Genomic DNA, 16,185 nt, shown 5'->3' on the forward strand with positions numbered 1-16,185 from the left:
GTTCTGGGCTCCTGGCTTCAGCCTGTGCCAGCCCTGGCTTTTGCAGGCATTTGGGGGAGTCAATTAGTAGAGTGAAGATCCCTTTCTGCTTCTGTCTCTCCCTCTCTCTGTCACTCTTTCAAATAAGATGAAGATAAATAAAAAATCAAAAATAAATATATTAATAACAATGCAAGGACAAACTGTGAAATCCCAGAGCTAAAGCTTAAAGCCCAAATCACAAGGTAAAGGCAACAACAAATTTAATCAGATCTGACAAGAATTTGGCCCAAACTGAGAAAAGTCATCAGAATACTATTAGCCTCATGGTTATGTAAAACTATGATAAATGATAAGACTGGCTCTAAGTTCACTGTGCCTTGAAATATTAGCTAGTTCATAAAGAAGATGAATAGATGAGATGCATATTTTAAGGATGCATGCAGAAATATTTTTGCAGATGTATGACCTACAAGGTTGGAGATAACCACCACAAAGCAAGACAAAAAAAATAGTACAGTGTCCTTTTCACATTCACAGCAAAATAACAATACATGGGCACTGGAATGTCTTTGTCTTATGTGTGATTTTACTGTGCTGGTATAGATTCTTGCTTTGTGTTAAACTCATGATAGGTTAACAAAAAAAGAAAATAAACAGAATAACTCTGCAAAAAAATATAATATTTAGATTTAAAATGAATGCATTCATGAAAAAATTTTATTTTAAAGGTAACAATTTCCCCAGAGTGAGGGAGTCTATAGCGAATGCGGGAGCCAGTGGTGCGGCTGCACTTTCTGCATAACAGACTGGAGAAGTGTGGGGAGGAAAGGCTGAGGATGGAAAGAGGGGAAAGGTGTGACCCTGTTCTCCAGGACACAGGTGCACCTCTGGGCGGGGACAAGGGCAGCAAGCTGGAAGAGACGAGGAGAAAGCTAACAATAAAAACAACACAAAACAAACTACTGCAGGAGGAACAGGTTTTTGAAGCTGGGCAATCAACAATTAAATCTCCAAGAACTCCTTGAAATCACAGGGAGAATATTAGACTTTGTACAAGCTATGGCATGTAGTTCCTAGCCAGTCATATTCTGACAGACATCTGGGTTGCATCTAAACAATTAGTGAAGGAAAGGTTCAAGTTCATTATCAGATGGGGGGGAAAAAAAAACAGAAGAGGCTAGAGTTGCTAATAAAACTCTTTTCCTGTGAACTTTAGGCAATTTCCTTATGAGTGTCAACTTTACCACATTGTGCCTTTCATACTTAGCTATGTTTTATGGCTCAAAGACACCAGGGTTGTTAATTTCTTAAGATTAACGTTTTTTTAAAAATGAGAATATAGCACTTTCAGTTATTTACATTTATAAACTCTGAAGTTTTAGTCTGCCAAACTGGTCGAAGATATTTAACAGAAATTAAATTTAAGATTTTAGCAAAATCAACACTTTAGTTTAAAAGGACAACTTCCTTTCTTAAAATTGCATTTCGCTTTCAAAAATTTTAACCCTGGAGGCTGTTTAACTTGGTTTTACAAGACAGTGATTTATGGCTATTTAGGAAATTTAAAAAAGGTTTACTTATTTATTTGAAAAGAAGATTTATCGAGAAAGAGGAAGAGACAGAGACCTTCCATCTGCTGGTTCACTTCCCAAATGGCCGCAACAGCCAGAGTTGGAACGGTCTGAAGTCAGGAGCTTTACCCAGGTCTCTCATGTGGGTGGCAGGGGCCCAAGCACGTGGGCCATTTTCTGCTGCTTTCCAGGCACAATAGCAGACAGATGAACTCAATCTATGTCTCTTATCTGGGTGGCAGGAACAAGTATCTGAGCCATCACCTGCTGCCTTCCAGGATGTGCATCAGCAGAAGGCTGGAATGGAAGCAGAGCTGGGATTTGAACTCAGGGATTCCAGAATGGGATGGCCAAGCAGATGTCCCAACTAAAGCACCAAACTCCCATCCCTAAGTGTCTGTCTGATACATTTCCCTTCACCCACACAAGTTTCTTTTTCACCTTAGCAATGTCTGAAAGAGCAAACTCTGGGATATTAATATTTAGCCAATGTGTGATACAGGAAAAGAAAGATTTATGTGATTAAAGAATCATTAGGGGCCAGCATTGTGGTTACACTAACAGCTATGATGGGAGGTGGCTCCTGTCCCAGCTGCTTCACTTCTGATCCAGCTCTCTGCTATGGCCTGGGAAAGCAGTGGAAGATGGCCCAAGTCCTTAGGCCCCAGCACCCGTATGGGAGACCTGGAAGAAGTTCCTGGCTCCTGGCTTCGGGTCAGCACAGCTCCAGCCATTGTGGTCATCTGGGGAGTAAGCCAGCAGATGGAAGATAGTCTCTCTCTCTCTCTCTCTCTCTCTCTCTGTCTCTACCTCTTTCTGTAACTCTTTCAAATAAATAAAATAAATCTTAAAAAAAAAAAAAAAAGACAAAAGCTCAAGGCCAGCACAGGGTGGGTTCCTCTGAAGCCTTTGTTTCTTTTGCAATGAACAGATGCCAATGACGACTCTGGCATTTCTCTTAAACTGAAGTATCAGCCCAGTGAGTGTTCAGTCTTGGGGCTGAGAGCCTTGTTGGATGACCCCTGATAGCAGACTATTCCATATAACAGACACAGATAGTAGACAGAGGGCAGAAACAGTCATGAGGTGTCACAGGGAGGGAACTGGCGAAGGCATTTGCAGTCACCTGGTTTTCCACTCTTTGTGACTCTTTTTACAAAAGGCCCCTGCAACTTTATAATAAGAAGCAAAAAGATACTCTGTGGCACATGGAAAAGAGAAGAGATAGGAAGCATGTGTCTTAACAGAAACTCTCACCCTTAATATTGTTTTGCTTTCAAATGTGTGTTGCTTTTAAGGACACATAAATTACTCATGGAAAATTGAGTTTGTGACCATACCTAGTCGTTGCAGGCCGAAGCAATATCAAACAAGTTGCTCTACACAAGGGCTGGGTTTTATACAACTTTCTGTACTCATCACAAAACCTCATGCAAATACAAATTTGGATAGAATAAATACATATTTTTGCTATAATCACCAGAAAACTCTGTAGTAACCAGCAAGTATTAACAGGACATTTACTGTGGAGTACAAGTCTTGAAGGCTGCAATCTCCCTGTAATTGTTGGGGACTTTTACCCTATACCAATTATAGCAATTTCCTGTTTTGTAAAAGCTGCATAAATGGGTACCCAATCAATGTGGTCAACGAATGGGATTGTTCCTCTAGAAGCACTTAGCATCAAAGTAGACTCATCCTTTATTATCATAATCGCTATTAGAGAACAATTCTTCTAAGAACTAGTAATACAAAGGTGATTTGCAAAAAACTTAGGATATGAGAGAACTCAAAGGGAATTATTCAAGAAATGCTGGCTTTACACATTGGAAAGGGCAGACACTAAAGCTCTCCCAGGCCTCCGTCTCAGCACTGAGAAGATAGTATGCAGACGGCAGCCAGCAGCCTCTTTGTAAAGTGCAGATATCTGCACCCAACCATCGGTTTCATCAGAATCCCTGGCGTGAGGTTCTAGAACAGGTACTTCGACGAACCAGTAAGTTACTTCTAACCAGAAGATTATAAAATCTTTCTATGCGAGGTATGTTCTAGATAGAAATATATCTCTGTAATCATAAGATAATCTAAAGTAGTAATATTCCAGTCTTTCATATAAGTTTCTTTTTTTTTTTAAAGATTTTATTTATTTATTTGACAGGTAGAGTTACAGACAGTGAGAGAGAGAGAGAGATATATAAAGGTCTTCCTTCTTTGGTTCACTCTCCAAATGGCTGCAACGGCTGGAGCTGTGCTGATCCAAAGGCAGGAACAGGTGCTTCTTCCTGCTCTCCCATGAGGGTGCAGGGGCCCAAGCACCTGGGCATCCTCCACTGCCTTCCCGGGCCACAGCAGAGAGCTGGCCTGGAAGAGGACAACCCGGACTAGAACTGGCACCCATATGGGATGCTGGCGATGCAGGCAGAGGATTAACCTAATGCGCCACGGCGCTGGCCCCTCATATAAGTTTTTCAATTATGTCTACTGGCATTTAGTCCACAGTAATGATATTTTTAGAGGAAAGGGGGGAACATAAATTTTAAAAATGTAAGCTATAAATTAAATTAAACGCTTTTCCTGCTTGGCTCTGGGAAAGATTGTGATATCAACAGGATTTCTGCCTGTACAGATGCCAAACACACACATTTTATTAGTTGGAACAGTGTCACAGCAACAACACAAGCAGTTGAGCCTGCAGGTTCTGTTGTCCCACTCTCCTCCACGCACTGGCTGTGACATCTCTGGCACCTTACTTAACTTCTCTGAGACTCTGTTTCCTAAATTAACATTCCTGATATTCTCAGTCTCAAAGGGTAGCTCCAGGGTTATGAAATGCACAGAAAGCCTTTGGCATGCGGCTTGGCACACAGTAAGAGCTTAATAACCTTCGTAATAACAACACTTATATGGTCACAATGTCACACAATCCTCAATCTTACTTCCCAAAGACTGGAAACAACCATTTTTAACTTTTTCTAACCAAGAGATAGCTTCTAGACAGGGAACTTGGAAGTTCCGAGTGATTCTCCTTTGATGCTACTCTCTGCTCATGATAGCAGAAAGGGCACACATGCAAGGCCAGCTGCAATCACACTTTGGCCAGGTAGACCACGTGTCTGGTTGTCTGCCTCAAACACAGGGCCCTCAGAAGCTACACAGCGTATACTCTCAAGGCCCCACAGTGCCTTCCACCCAGTGGGTTTCAATAAACATGTGTGACACTTTCTGGTTTGTATACATTAATGCCTTTCCCCTATAGCTGCTCTTTTAAAAGAAAAAAAGAGCAAAGAAGTAACAAGAATAAACTTAACAAGGGAAATATGAAATAGTTCACAACAACATTGTAAAACACTCTCTGGAAGCCCTAAACCTTGCTTATCTTTGTTACACATTAAGCATTACACAACATGTGTCCCACATGTGTCTCACAGCCTTGAGAATAGTAACAGAAAAAGGAGAATGAGACCACTAAAGGCATTGGGGATCCAACAAAGAAACAATGCTATTTGGCTCCAAACAGTTCTAACCTGGGAACCCTACAAGTGCCGGTTTGGGGAAGGGGTAGAAGGAGGAGGTTGTGGGACCAGGCCTGGAAGGGAACACTCAGTATGAACCTGGTCAGTGTCAGAGGAAAGTCTTCAAGATTTACCTCTAGCACCCAGCCTCAGTTGGAAGATGTTCAAGGGTTGCAGCCCTGTCTTCATCCACTGCTCCACCTGGAGCAGACATACCGTCAGGCATAGACATACTGTTTAATCAACATTATGATCTGATGCTCCTGTTGCTACAACAGGTTCAGGAAATGGACATTCCTTTTCCAGACCCAGAAATCTCAACATAAATCTTGCCTGGACAGAAAGCAAGCTCAGAAATTCTGATTTACATGAATCATCTGTGGTGTGTGCAACTTTGAAATAAGTCCTGATTTGCAACTGGCTTAGTTGGCTTCTAGTGTTCACACTGCCACAAACAAGCCTCAGGTCAGTTTACTATGCGAGCCTCCATGCTGATTACCGCCAGCATTCTGAAGTGGGATATCCCTGTTCCATGTTAGCAGCACAATGCAGACAATTATGCCATCTTCAGTCAAAAGCCCCATCTTTAATGAACCACTCAAAAAATAATTGTTTACTGACCAACCATAAGAAAAATACAACACAAGCAATTGGTATGACATTCATTTCAAGGAGTTTACTGTCTAGAAGAACTTAATTAAAATAGAATAATAATTTCTATGTACTGAGTCAAGTTAGCTAAGTTGAACTATACTTCCCAGAGTTCCCCTTCCATGGTGTTCCTTTTACAGTTGGATACATCTGCATGAGTACTGGAAGGTACAAATGAAACCACAGCCTGACTGGTGTGGTGTGTCAGCTACCACTGCAGCTTGCATACTGTAACATTGATCAGCACTGTGGTCCTGCGTTGCCATGCGCAGTACTCAGTTCCATGTTTCTTGAGCTCCTTCCTCATCTCCTTAGGTTTCTCCACCTCTTGGGCCTCACGCAGTGCAGCCTGGAGGTAAAGTGTGCAGCTCCTTCTGCAAGTTGCTGTGTCCATAATTTTGGAGGCAGCAAGAGACAGACAAGGGTTCCTGTTTGTCCTCGGTCTCCCCTGTGTCACATCCAGCTTTTCTTTTCACCTGTAGACCCTGCTAGCCTCCAGAAACGGCAGGACCACATGGAATCTGAGTTGATAAGCTTACAATGCCTTCTTCAGGAACCGGCATTGTGGCATAGCAAGTAAAGCTGTCACCTGCGAGACTGGCATTCCATATGAGTGCCAATTCGAGTCTCGGCTACTGCACTTCCAATCTAGCTCCCTGCTAATGCACCTGGGAAAGCAGTGGAAGATGGCCCAACTGCTTGGACCCCTGCCACCCATGTGGGAGACCCAGAAGAAGCTCCTGGCTCCTGAATGGCCTAGCTCAGGCTGTTGAGGCCATTTGGGGAGTGTACCAATGGATAGAAGATCTGTGTGTGTGTGTGTGTATGTCCCTGTAACTCTGCCTTTCAAATAAATAAATAAATCTTTAAAAAGAAAAATTGTGCAGCTTGCACAATTGTGTAAGGTCTAACTCCTTTAACATCTTACCCTATACCTCTTAAGATGGTTCTGTTTCTCTGATTGAACTTTGAAACTTGAGAGATCAATAACCAACGTTCTATAAACAAAGAAGCTTTCAGGAAAGATAGAAATACGTAAGATTTTCAATGAAGAAGTGGTTTTAATACATAGTGTGTGATCTCAGGGCTTACCAATCTAAACAGTAAAAAGATGTGCCAGATCTCATACTGAAATCATATATCCCTGTTGGCAAATATTAACAGCCAAATTCCAAAGCAGCAATCCAATCCCTTTCTGTCCTTCTGCCCTTAAGCCTACTCCACTTTCCCCAACTATTAGAAGGGGCATAAAGCAATGGCACACAGACCACATTCATAACAAGAAGGAAGAGTGAATTCAGAACCTCCACAGCACAGTAATGCGCTTGGAGTCACAATGTTCACTGCACAGTCACTCTGACAATGACAGAGACTCCAATTTTCACAAGCAACTTTTCAACTGCTGTTTTGCATGTTAATATGAAGACATTCGCTTTCATAAGTGAGCCTGATGATTTACAACTTGGGGTCTGTTTATTCCTGCCTGGCAAGACACCTGCAAGGGATTTTTTTCCCCCAACAAACCTGCAGAGGGAGCTAGTTATCTGGAGATGCAACACACCTTATCGGACATAAAGGCCAATCCGTCATTGGGTTGACTGGACTCAAATACAGTAAAGATATGTAAATAAAGTGAAATGCTTGTTAATGGAGAATAGATTTTTGAAATTTTTGCAGTTAGAGAGCTAGCAGAGGTTGAGGTGACTTGGAAAGGACATCTAGTACTGAAATCACCTGCTTTTGTGTCTTTCTCACTAGACCACATGCTTGTCCCACTAGATAAATGCTTTCTCAGAGTAGGGACCCCAGATCTTATTCACCTTTTAGCTTGAACAACAAATACAGTTCCTGTCATATAGGAGGTGCTTAGCATTTTTAAAACTAAAAAGAGCTTGTCCTTGTTAAAGAGGAGACAAATCCATATAATATTTGAAGAGACTTAAATTTATCAAAGAGCAAGTGATCCTAAAATTTGGACCAGAAAATACTCCTCTGTAAAGGAACTAGTCTGGTGAAACCATTGTTACCAACTCAAGCACACAACTGCACCTGTTCTCCTAGATAAAACAGAAATAAAATGTGGGACCTAAAGAAGATTCGAGGGGTGAATACTGTGGCACATCGATTAAGCCCCTGCTTGGGACTCCTGTACCCCTATCAGAGTGCCTGGCATTCAGTCCTACCTCCACTTCCTGCTAAGGTACCTGAGAGGCCCAAGCACTTGGTTGTCATCACCCCTAAGGGAGACTGAGGTGGAGTTCCTAGCTCCTGGCTTTGGTCTAGCCCAACCCTAGCTATTGAGCGATCTCCTACCCCCACGCCCCATCACCAAGCCTTTCAAATAAATAAATAAGACACTTTTCTTAAGAAGAAAATAAAAGAAGATTCTAAATTCCCAGGTCCAGAGTGAATTAGGACTATTTACTTCTTTCATTTCATGTGGGCTATTTAGAAAGAGAATGCAACCAACCTTTTGAGGGCAGGTTGGGAGGGAACTACTCAAATCACACAGCATAGCAAGAAATATTATGAGCACTCAACTGTCACCCGCTAAGTACACTGTGAAATTTCCAGATGGGTGCCGCAGAGGAAAAGTTGACATGGATGACAGCCATAAACACCTGCCACTGCAGCGCACTCATCGTACTGGTTCTCAGCAGCACCTCTTGCTCCTAAGTTACCTGGGGAGCACTGCTTCTCCAGCAGCAGGGAAGCTGCCTTTGGCAAACTCAACTATGAAGGCCAATTGCCCAATGCCAGGTGCCTCTGAGGTTAGACTCTCCTGTGTCCTGGGGGGTAGGCATCTCCTGTGACCTGGCTCCCCAGAACCAGCTGATCCATTTACCACAGTGGCCATGAGATTCCTTGTCCCTGAGATTCCAGCCTGCATTTATAATGACAGATCATCCATTAGTCATCTACACTCCAATTTCCAGCATTCCAAATGAATTATTTCTTCAGTACCAGGCTCATTGTGTTTCTGCAATGTATCAGGCTTGGGACACATCAAAAGAAAACCAGGCCCTCACTGAGCTTATATTCGAGAGGCACATTTGCTAAACCTGGTGCTCAAATAGGGTGACCAGGTCACTTGCTCTGTGTCTTGCCAGTCAATAGTATCAACGAACTCCTTCCTACCTCTCTCCCACAAGGTGCCAAATCGTGCGAGGTTTACCTCCCAAGTTGTTGACTCCTCCCCGTGCCTTTATCTGGGGTCTCTTTTGGCCTCTTATGGGCACCCCTGCCTACAACCCCTATCCCCGCTCCCATGCTGTCACCACAGTGGTGGTACTGAAAAACTGATCTGAGTGTGTCACTCTTCTGCTGTTCCCTTTCTCCACTGCCCAAAGGATAGCAGGCCCTCTGTCACCTGGCCCAGGCTTACCCTCTGCCACACCCTGCATTCCCATTACCTCTGAGTCCACTATTCATTTACTTCTAGGCTTCCTGTTCTCTGACACATTTGTCCCCTGCCTCCGCCCTCCTCCCTTTTCTTGGCCTGGTAAGTCCTTACTCATTCTTTAAGGATCAGTTCAACTGACGCCTCTTCTTGGAAGATCTCCTCTACTCAGAAAGTTAGTTGCTCCCTTATCCAGGTCAATACTGACATGGAATCAATGTCTTCCTGCTGTGCCTCCCTCCTTTAGACTGAAAACTCACTGAAGTGAATGGCCACGCTATGCTGTCCCTCTTGGATAATCCCAGACGCCTCCTCAACCAGTACAGTGTCCAGTGTGCAAGAGCTGCTCAAATAAACAGTTGCTCATTTCTGGTCACCCTCTTGCTTTACAGGTAAAAGCCATTTGCTCACCAATGAGGATTACTAATTCAGTGCAAAGAATTCTTATTCCAAGGGGAGTAGGTATTAGATGAAATAGGTCATCACTCACTTCACTTCTGGAAGCAACCGCCCGGTGCAGAGGGGTCAGCCACATGTTGTCCTTGGCATTTACACGAGCTCCTGGAACCAAAAAGCACACATTAGAAGGCTTAATAGAAACAAGAGATATTCTGCTGCTGTTAGTCAAATGCTGTAGCTTGCTATAATTTGCCTGATATAACCAACTTGTTTTTTCTTTACATCAGTCATATTTTCTGGCAAGATTTGACCTGGGCTGAGGGGAGCAGCAGAAATTAGCTTTATCGGCCAGCACCGCAGCTCACTAGGCTAATCCTCTGCCTGCGGTGCCAGTACTCCGGGTTCTAGTCCTGGTTGGGACACTGGTTCTGTCCCGGTTGCTCCTCTTCCAGTCCTGCTCTCTGCTGTGGCCCGGGAGAGCAGTGGAGGATGGCCCAAGTGCTTGGGCCCTGCACCTGCATGGGAGACCAGGAGGAAGCACCTGGCTCCTGGCTTCAGATCGGGGCAGCGTGCCGGCCGTAGCAGCCATTTGGGAGGTGAACCAACAGAAGGAAGACCTTTCTCTCTGTCTCTCTCACTAACTCTGCCTGTCAAAAAAAGAAAGAAAGAAAGAAAAAGAAATTAGCTTTATCTAAGAATTGCAATTATTTATCTGGCACTAACCAGTTATTTTGGTATGAAGAAGCCAGCAGCCGGTGCCGCGGCTCAATAGGCTCACCCTCCCCCTGCAGCGCCGGCACACCGGGTTCTTGTCCCAGTTGGGGCGCCGGATTCTGTCCCGGTTGCTCCTCTTCCAGTCCAGCTCTCTGCTGTGGCCCGGGAAGGCAGTGGAAGATGGCCCAAGTGCTTGGGCCCTGAACCCACATGGGAGACCAGGAGGAAGCCGTAGCGGCCATTTGGGGGGTGAACCAAGGGAAGGAAGATCTTTCTCTCTCTCTCTCTCTCTCTGTCGATAGGAAAGGGAAGGGAAGGGGAGGGGAGGGGAGGGGAAGGGAGGGGAAGGGAGGGGAAGGGAGGGGAAGGGAGGGAAGAAGCCAGCTTCCATAAAGCTGTTGGGCAAGCTTTGGAGATTGCTCATATCTCTCTCACACTATCCGGCGACAGATGGACTCAAGCACAAGCCAGAACCTGCTCACACTGTGAGGTGTGCCTCACACTCAACTCCATGGAAGCCACTCACCATCATGGAACAGAAGTGTCCTGTGAATGGATTCACAGAGACCACCACCTCCCACAACACCCTCACAATTCTCCCTGAGAGCAAGCCCACCAGGGCTATGTCTGAACTGTCAAAACTTCCAGAGCAAGCTTCCTCTGAGGGGTCAGGGTTTTGATCAGCCTCTGGCCAGAGATGGGATGTTTTATAACAGGGTAACAAAAGCAGAGAAGAGAAAATATGTGTGATGTTTCAGTAGATGCAATAAGAGAAGCCCATTTTAGCCTGAGGACAAGTCAGAAGGAAGGTCATGAGGACAAAGACTGGCGGGAGGAATCAGAGGAACTAGAAAGTAAGGCAGAGGAGAGGAAGCATCGAGGAGATGCTCAGGATCAAGGGCCAACAGAGTCAGTCCAGGGGAAAAGGGGCCGATTCATCTCGGCGAGGTCGGGGCTGGCTGACAGCTGCAAACCAGAGGCCCTTTGAAAAGCAAGCTAGTTTAGATGGAGACACTGGCTAGGAGAAGCTAACAAATCATAGAACTGACACTATTCTTTAACTGAAAAAGAACAAATACCATCAGCAACATTAATCACAGAAAACAAGAACCTGATCCCCTACCACCACCACCAATAAGAGAACTATTATGCCTCCCCTTGAGCCCTCATTCTAATTTCATTAGTTTGAGATGGGGTCAGAGTCATGTTTCTTAAAAACTCACCAGGAACCACGGCTATTGTATTATACTGTCAAGGTTGAAAAACACTGATGAATTGTTGCTTCGCTTACCAAGGTTAAAATGAGTTGCATTCTAATTCTGCTAACTCCTGCTTGTCCACAAGGGTCCTAGTCTGCTCCCACAATAAGGAACACAGAGAATCACTTTGGGTGGGCAGAGGCAGCAAGCATGTCTGGCCTCAGCAACAGGAAGTTGTGGGCTAAGTGCTCTGGAGTAAAACTAATGTGGTCTTGAAGGACAGGGGCATTCGTGGTCAGATGTGACTTCTGATTTCAGCAGCTCAACACCCAAGAGCTGCTGCTCTGTCAAGAGAGGCTAGCACCAACGATCCTCTACCCTCACTGGGCTCGGGGCAATCACGTGAACATGAAGGTGCCTTGTAAACTGCAAAGGCCCAAGAAACGCTAGTGGTTCTTACTTCCAAGTCACCTCCAGATCTACAACTCAGATTTTCAAAAGAGGCAAACGGCATGACCCTTGCCCCACGAAGGAGACAGGAGACTTAACACAAAGAACCATCATCTCCAGGTTGCAGACAAGTGTCTTTTGAAGCAAGACAGGTCACGTGCTAGAGAATGCTAGGGAGAAGAAACCCTGGGCGTGACTACAAACAGAAAACTGGTGAGTTTTCAAACACAATTTCCACTACTAGAAACAAACGTTAGATTTCCTCCCCTAAATCTTCACTCCAGCCAAGTCCAGGAGATTATTCCAAAGTCTACCTTTCTGGCTTAGAAGTAAACAGCATTTATTCAGCTTTGTCCTAGCACCTCCTCTTCCCATCTACTGGCAGCTATTCCACCTTTTTAAATCAGCCACCTTTTAGGCATTTTTTTTTTTGGGGGGGGGTGATAAACACATATAGTTGACCACACTGTGTTTATTCCACAAATCCATCCAGTAAGAAAAATACAAGTTTGTTCATTACTTTCAGCCATTTCTTTGGCACTTTTGGCACAAACATCATTCAAATTTCACATAATCCTGGAGGGCTGGATTCAAATGTTATTCAAAGTCCTTGGCAGATGAAATTTTCTGTTTTGAATTTTTTGTAAACTCAAAAACCTAACGCAAGAAGAAACCCAAATGACAAGACACATATGCAAAGATAGTTTTCAAAATTCATCGGGGAGAAGAAAATGAATGCAACATTAACATAACATTTCACACACCAAAGTGGTGAAAATGACAAAGTGTGACAATGCCAAGTGTTACCAAGGGTAGCAAGCAACAGTAAGATTTAACATACAGTTGGTGGGCGTGTGAACTGGCACAGCCTCCTTTGGGAAGCAGTGCTGCATTATCTAGTAAAACTGATGATGTAAATGTGTGGCAGATCTGCCCAAACATACACCTTAGGGGAACCCAACATGCACTACAGCATATTTTTAACAACAGGAAGTTGGAATTCTAAATGATGAGCAAGAGAAAAACGTATAAATACATTGCTAGACTTGTACAATAGAAAGCTATGCTGTCATGGAAATAGACAGACTCAGGTTTTTTTTAAAGATTTTTTTTTTTTATTATTTATTTGAGAGGTAGAGTTATAGGCAGAGAGAGAGACAGAGAGAGAGAGAGGTCTTCCATATGCTGGTTCACTCCTCAAATGACTGCAATGGCCAGAGCTGGGCTGATCTGGAGCCAGGAGCCTGGAGCTTCTTCTGGGTCTCCCACGTGGGTGCAGGGGCCCAAGCACTTGGGCCATCTTCTACTGCTTTCCCAGGCCATAGAAGAGAGCTGGATCAGAAGAGGAGCAGCCAGGACTAGAACTGGCACCCATATGGGATGCCAGCGCCACCGGCAGAGGGTTAACCTACTGTACCACAGTGTGAGCCCCCAGACTCAGGTTTTGTATATAAACAAATGTATTTCAAAATCAAAGCACTGAAGGAACAGGACCAGCACTGCGTCATAGCTGGTAAAGTAGCAGCTGCCAACGCTGGCATCCTGTATGGAAGCTGGTTCAGGTCCCAACTGCCCTACTTCTGATCCACCTGCCTGCTAATACACCTGGGAAAGCTGCAGAAGATGACCCAGGTTCCTGGGCCCTTGCTACCCTTGTGGGAGAACTGGATGGAATTTTAGACTCCTGGCTTTAAACTGGTATAGCCCTGGCAGTTGCAGCCACTTGGGGAGTGACCTACTGGATGGAAGATACCTGTGTGTGTTGTGTGTGTGTGCGCGCGTGTGTGTGTTTGCCTCTCCTCTCTGTCACTCTGCCATTAAAATAAATAGTACAGTAAATCTTTTTTTTTTTTTTTTTTTTTGGACAGGCAGAGTTAGACAGTGAGAGAGAGAAAGACAGAGAGAAAGGTCTTCCTTCCGTTGGTTCACCCCCCAAATGGCTGCTACAGCCAGTGCACTGTGCCAATCTGAAGCCAGGAGCCAGGTGCTTCCTCCTGGTCTCCCATGCAGTTGCGGGGCCCAATGATTTGAGCCATCCTCTACTGCCTTCCCGGGCCACAGCAGAGAGCTGGACTGGAAGAGGAGCAACCAGGACAGAATCCGGCACCCCAACTGGGACTAGAACCTGGGGTGCCAGCACCACAGGTGGAGGATTAGCCTATTGAGCCGTGGTGCCGGCCAACGGTAAATCTTTTTTAAAAACACTGAATGAACAAATCAAAATTAAGATGGCATAATAGTAGTTATACAGAGTTTTAAATTTTACAAAAATGATTTTGTTTATTGATGAATATATGTTAAATAAAAGTGAAAAACATGGCTAAATGACAGATACAAAATCTGGACAGTGGTTGCTTCGGGTGTGTGGGGGAGGGTGAAGTAAAGGCATTCATATGGCTACAACTGTGTATTCACAGTTTTATCTCCTTTAAAAATCAAGCAATTGGGAGTCATGATTGTGCATTTAATCTGTCTTGAATATTTTCAGTTATTTCTCTCATGTTGTTTAGGAGAACTGTTTCCAACAGAAAACCAGTTCTTGTTTCTCTGTCAGAACCATGTGCACCTGTAACATCTTATTCCAGTTTTCCTAACTTGTTAATGTATTGTGAAAGACTGAAACTTTGAGTATGTCATGTCTATAATTTTTTAAAGATTTATTTATTTATTTGAAAGTCAGAGTTACACAGAGAGAGGAGAGGGAGAGAGAGAGAGAGAGAGAGAGAGAGAGAGAGAGAGAGAGGTCTTCTATCCGTTAGTTTACTCCCCAGTTAGCCGCAACAGCCGGAACTGCACTGATCCGAAGTCAGGAGCCAGGAGCTTCTTCCAGGTCTCCCACGCGGGTGCAGGGGCCCAAGGACTTGGGCCATCTTCTACTGCTTTCCCGGGCCATAGCAGAGAGCTGGACAGGAAGTGGAGCAACCGGGTCTCAAACCGGTGCCCATATGGGATGCCGGCACTTCAGGCCAGGGCGTTAACCCACTGCGCCACAGTGCCAGCCCCATGTCTATGATATTATAATTTGAATTGGTGGGATTCATGTAACAGCAACATTTGAAGACACTGGTATTGATATCCTCTTAAGGAAGAGTTGCCTCCATATTTGAAGCAGGAAAGTCATTTGGATGACTTTTTAAAAAAATGACAATCCATGGCTTTTTAGATTTTCAGTATGTATGTTAAGAAGTATGTATAAGGGGCCAGAGCTGTGGTATAGTGGGCTAAGCTTTGATCTGCAGCACCAGCATCCCATATGGGTGCTGGTTTGTGTCCAGGCTACTCTTCCTCCAATCCATCTCTCTGCTAATGGCCTGGGAAAGCAATGGAAGATGACCCAAGGGCTTGGGCCCCTGCACTCATGTTGAAGACTTGGAAGAAGCTCCTGACTCCTTGTTTTGGAATAGCCCAGCTTTGGCCATTTGGGGAGTGAACCAATAGATGAAAGACCTTTCTCTCTGTCTCTGACTCTGTCTCTCAAATAAATAAATCTTTCAAAAAGAGAGAGAGAAATATACACAAATTGAAATGTCTATGTACTTATTATCAGCACCAATAAAATCTCAGTTATGAACAGAGGCTTTGAAAATTAAAACAAAAATATAATGCAAGGATGGCAAAATGTTGAGATTTCTTAAAGCTCAGTGGAAGGTATATGGGTATTTATTATAGTGTTCTTCATATGTTACTGTATATTTGAAAGATTCCTCAACAAAATATTTTGAGAAAGCTATTTCATTTAAAGTTCCGTGTTTCTTTTTTTTTTTTTTTTTGACAGGCAGAGTGGACAGTGAGAGAGAGACAGGGAGAAAGGTCTTCCTTTTTGCCGTTGGTTCACCCTCCAATGGCCGCCACGGTAGCGCGCTGCAGCCCGCGCACCGCGCTGTTCCGATGGCAGGAGCCAGGTGCTTCTCCTGGTCTCCCATGGGGTGCAGGGCCCAAGAACTTGGGCCATCCTCCACTGCACTCCCTGGCCACAGCAGAGAGCTGGCCCGGAAGAGGGGCAACCGGGACAGGATCGGTGCCCCGACCGGGACTAGAACCCGGTGTGCCGGCGCCGCAAGGCGGAGGATTAGCCTGTTGAGCCACGGCGCCGGCCAAGTTCCGTGTTTCTTAATAAGAGAAGAGGAAAAATAACTTTCAATTTTCTTACACAACTTTTGTTTTGAGTTAGTGGCCTTTGATAGAAAACTCCTTCCCATCCTTTCCATACAAAGAGACCCAGTCACATAGCCTCCTCCAGAGTTTCCTTGAGCTCACTCCAGTGATAAAAGAGAATAGAAGCAAGAATGGTCATTGGTCTGCAGCTG

The 16,185-nt window shown here is 44.5% G+C and overlaps 1 protein-coding gene across 8 annotated transcripts in view; it reads right to left on the minus strand.

Annotated features, from left to right (window-relative positions):
* Positions 1-16,185, minus strand: part of ANKRD44 (ankyrin repeat domain 44) — a 360,603-nt gene that overhangs the window by 152,734 nt on the left and 191,684 nt on the right. For all 8 annotated transcript variants that reach the window (XR_009865792.1, XM_062189505.1, XM_062189491.1 and 5 more), the window contains exon 4: positions 9,607-9,677. Coding sequence is in view for 7 of the 8 variants with exons in the window: in XM_062189505.1 (XP_062045489.1) it covers positions 9,607-9,677 (71 nt within the window). In the remaining variant the exon portion in view is untranslated. The remainder of the gene's footprint in view (positions 1-9,606; positions 9,678-16,185) is intronic.

Source organism: Lepus europaeus, chromosome 1, assembly GCF_033115175.1.
Source record: "Lepus europaeus isolate LE1 chromosome 1, mLepTim1.pri, whole genome shotgun sequence".
NCBI classification, from domain to species: domain Eukaryota; kingdom Metazoa; phylum Chordata; class Mammalia; order Lagomorpha; family Leporidae; genus Lepus; species Lepus europaeus.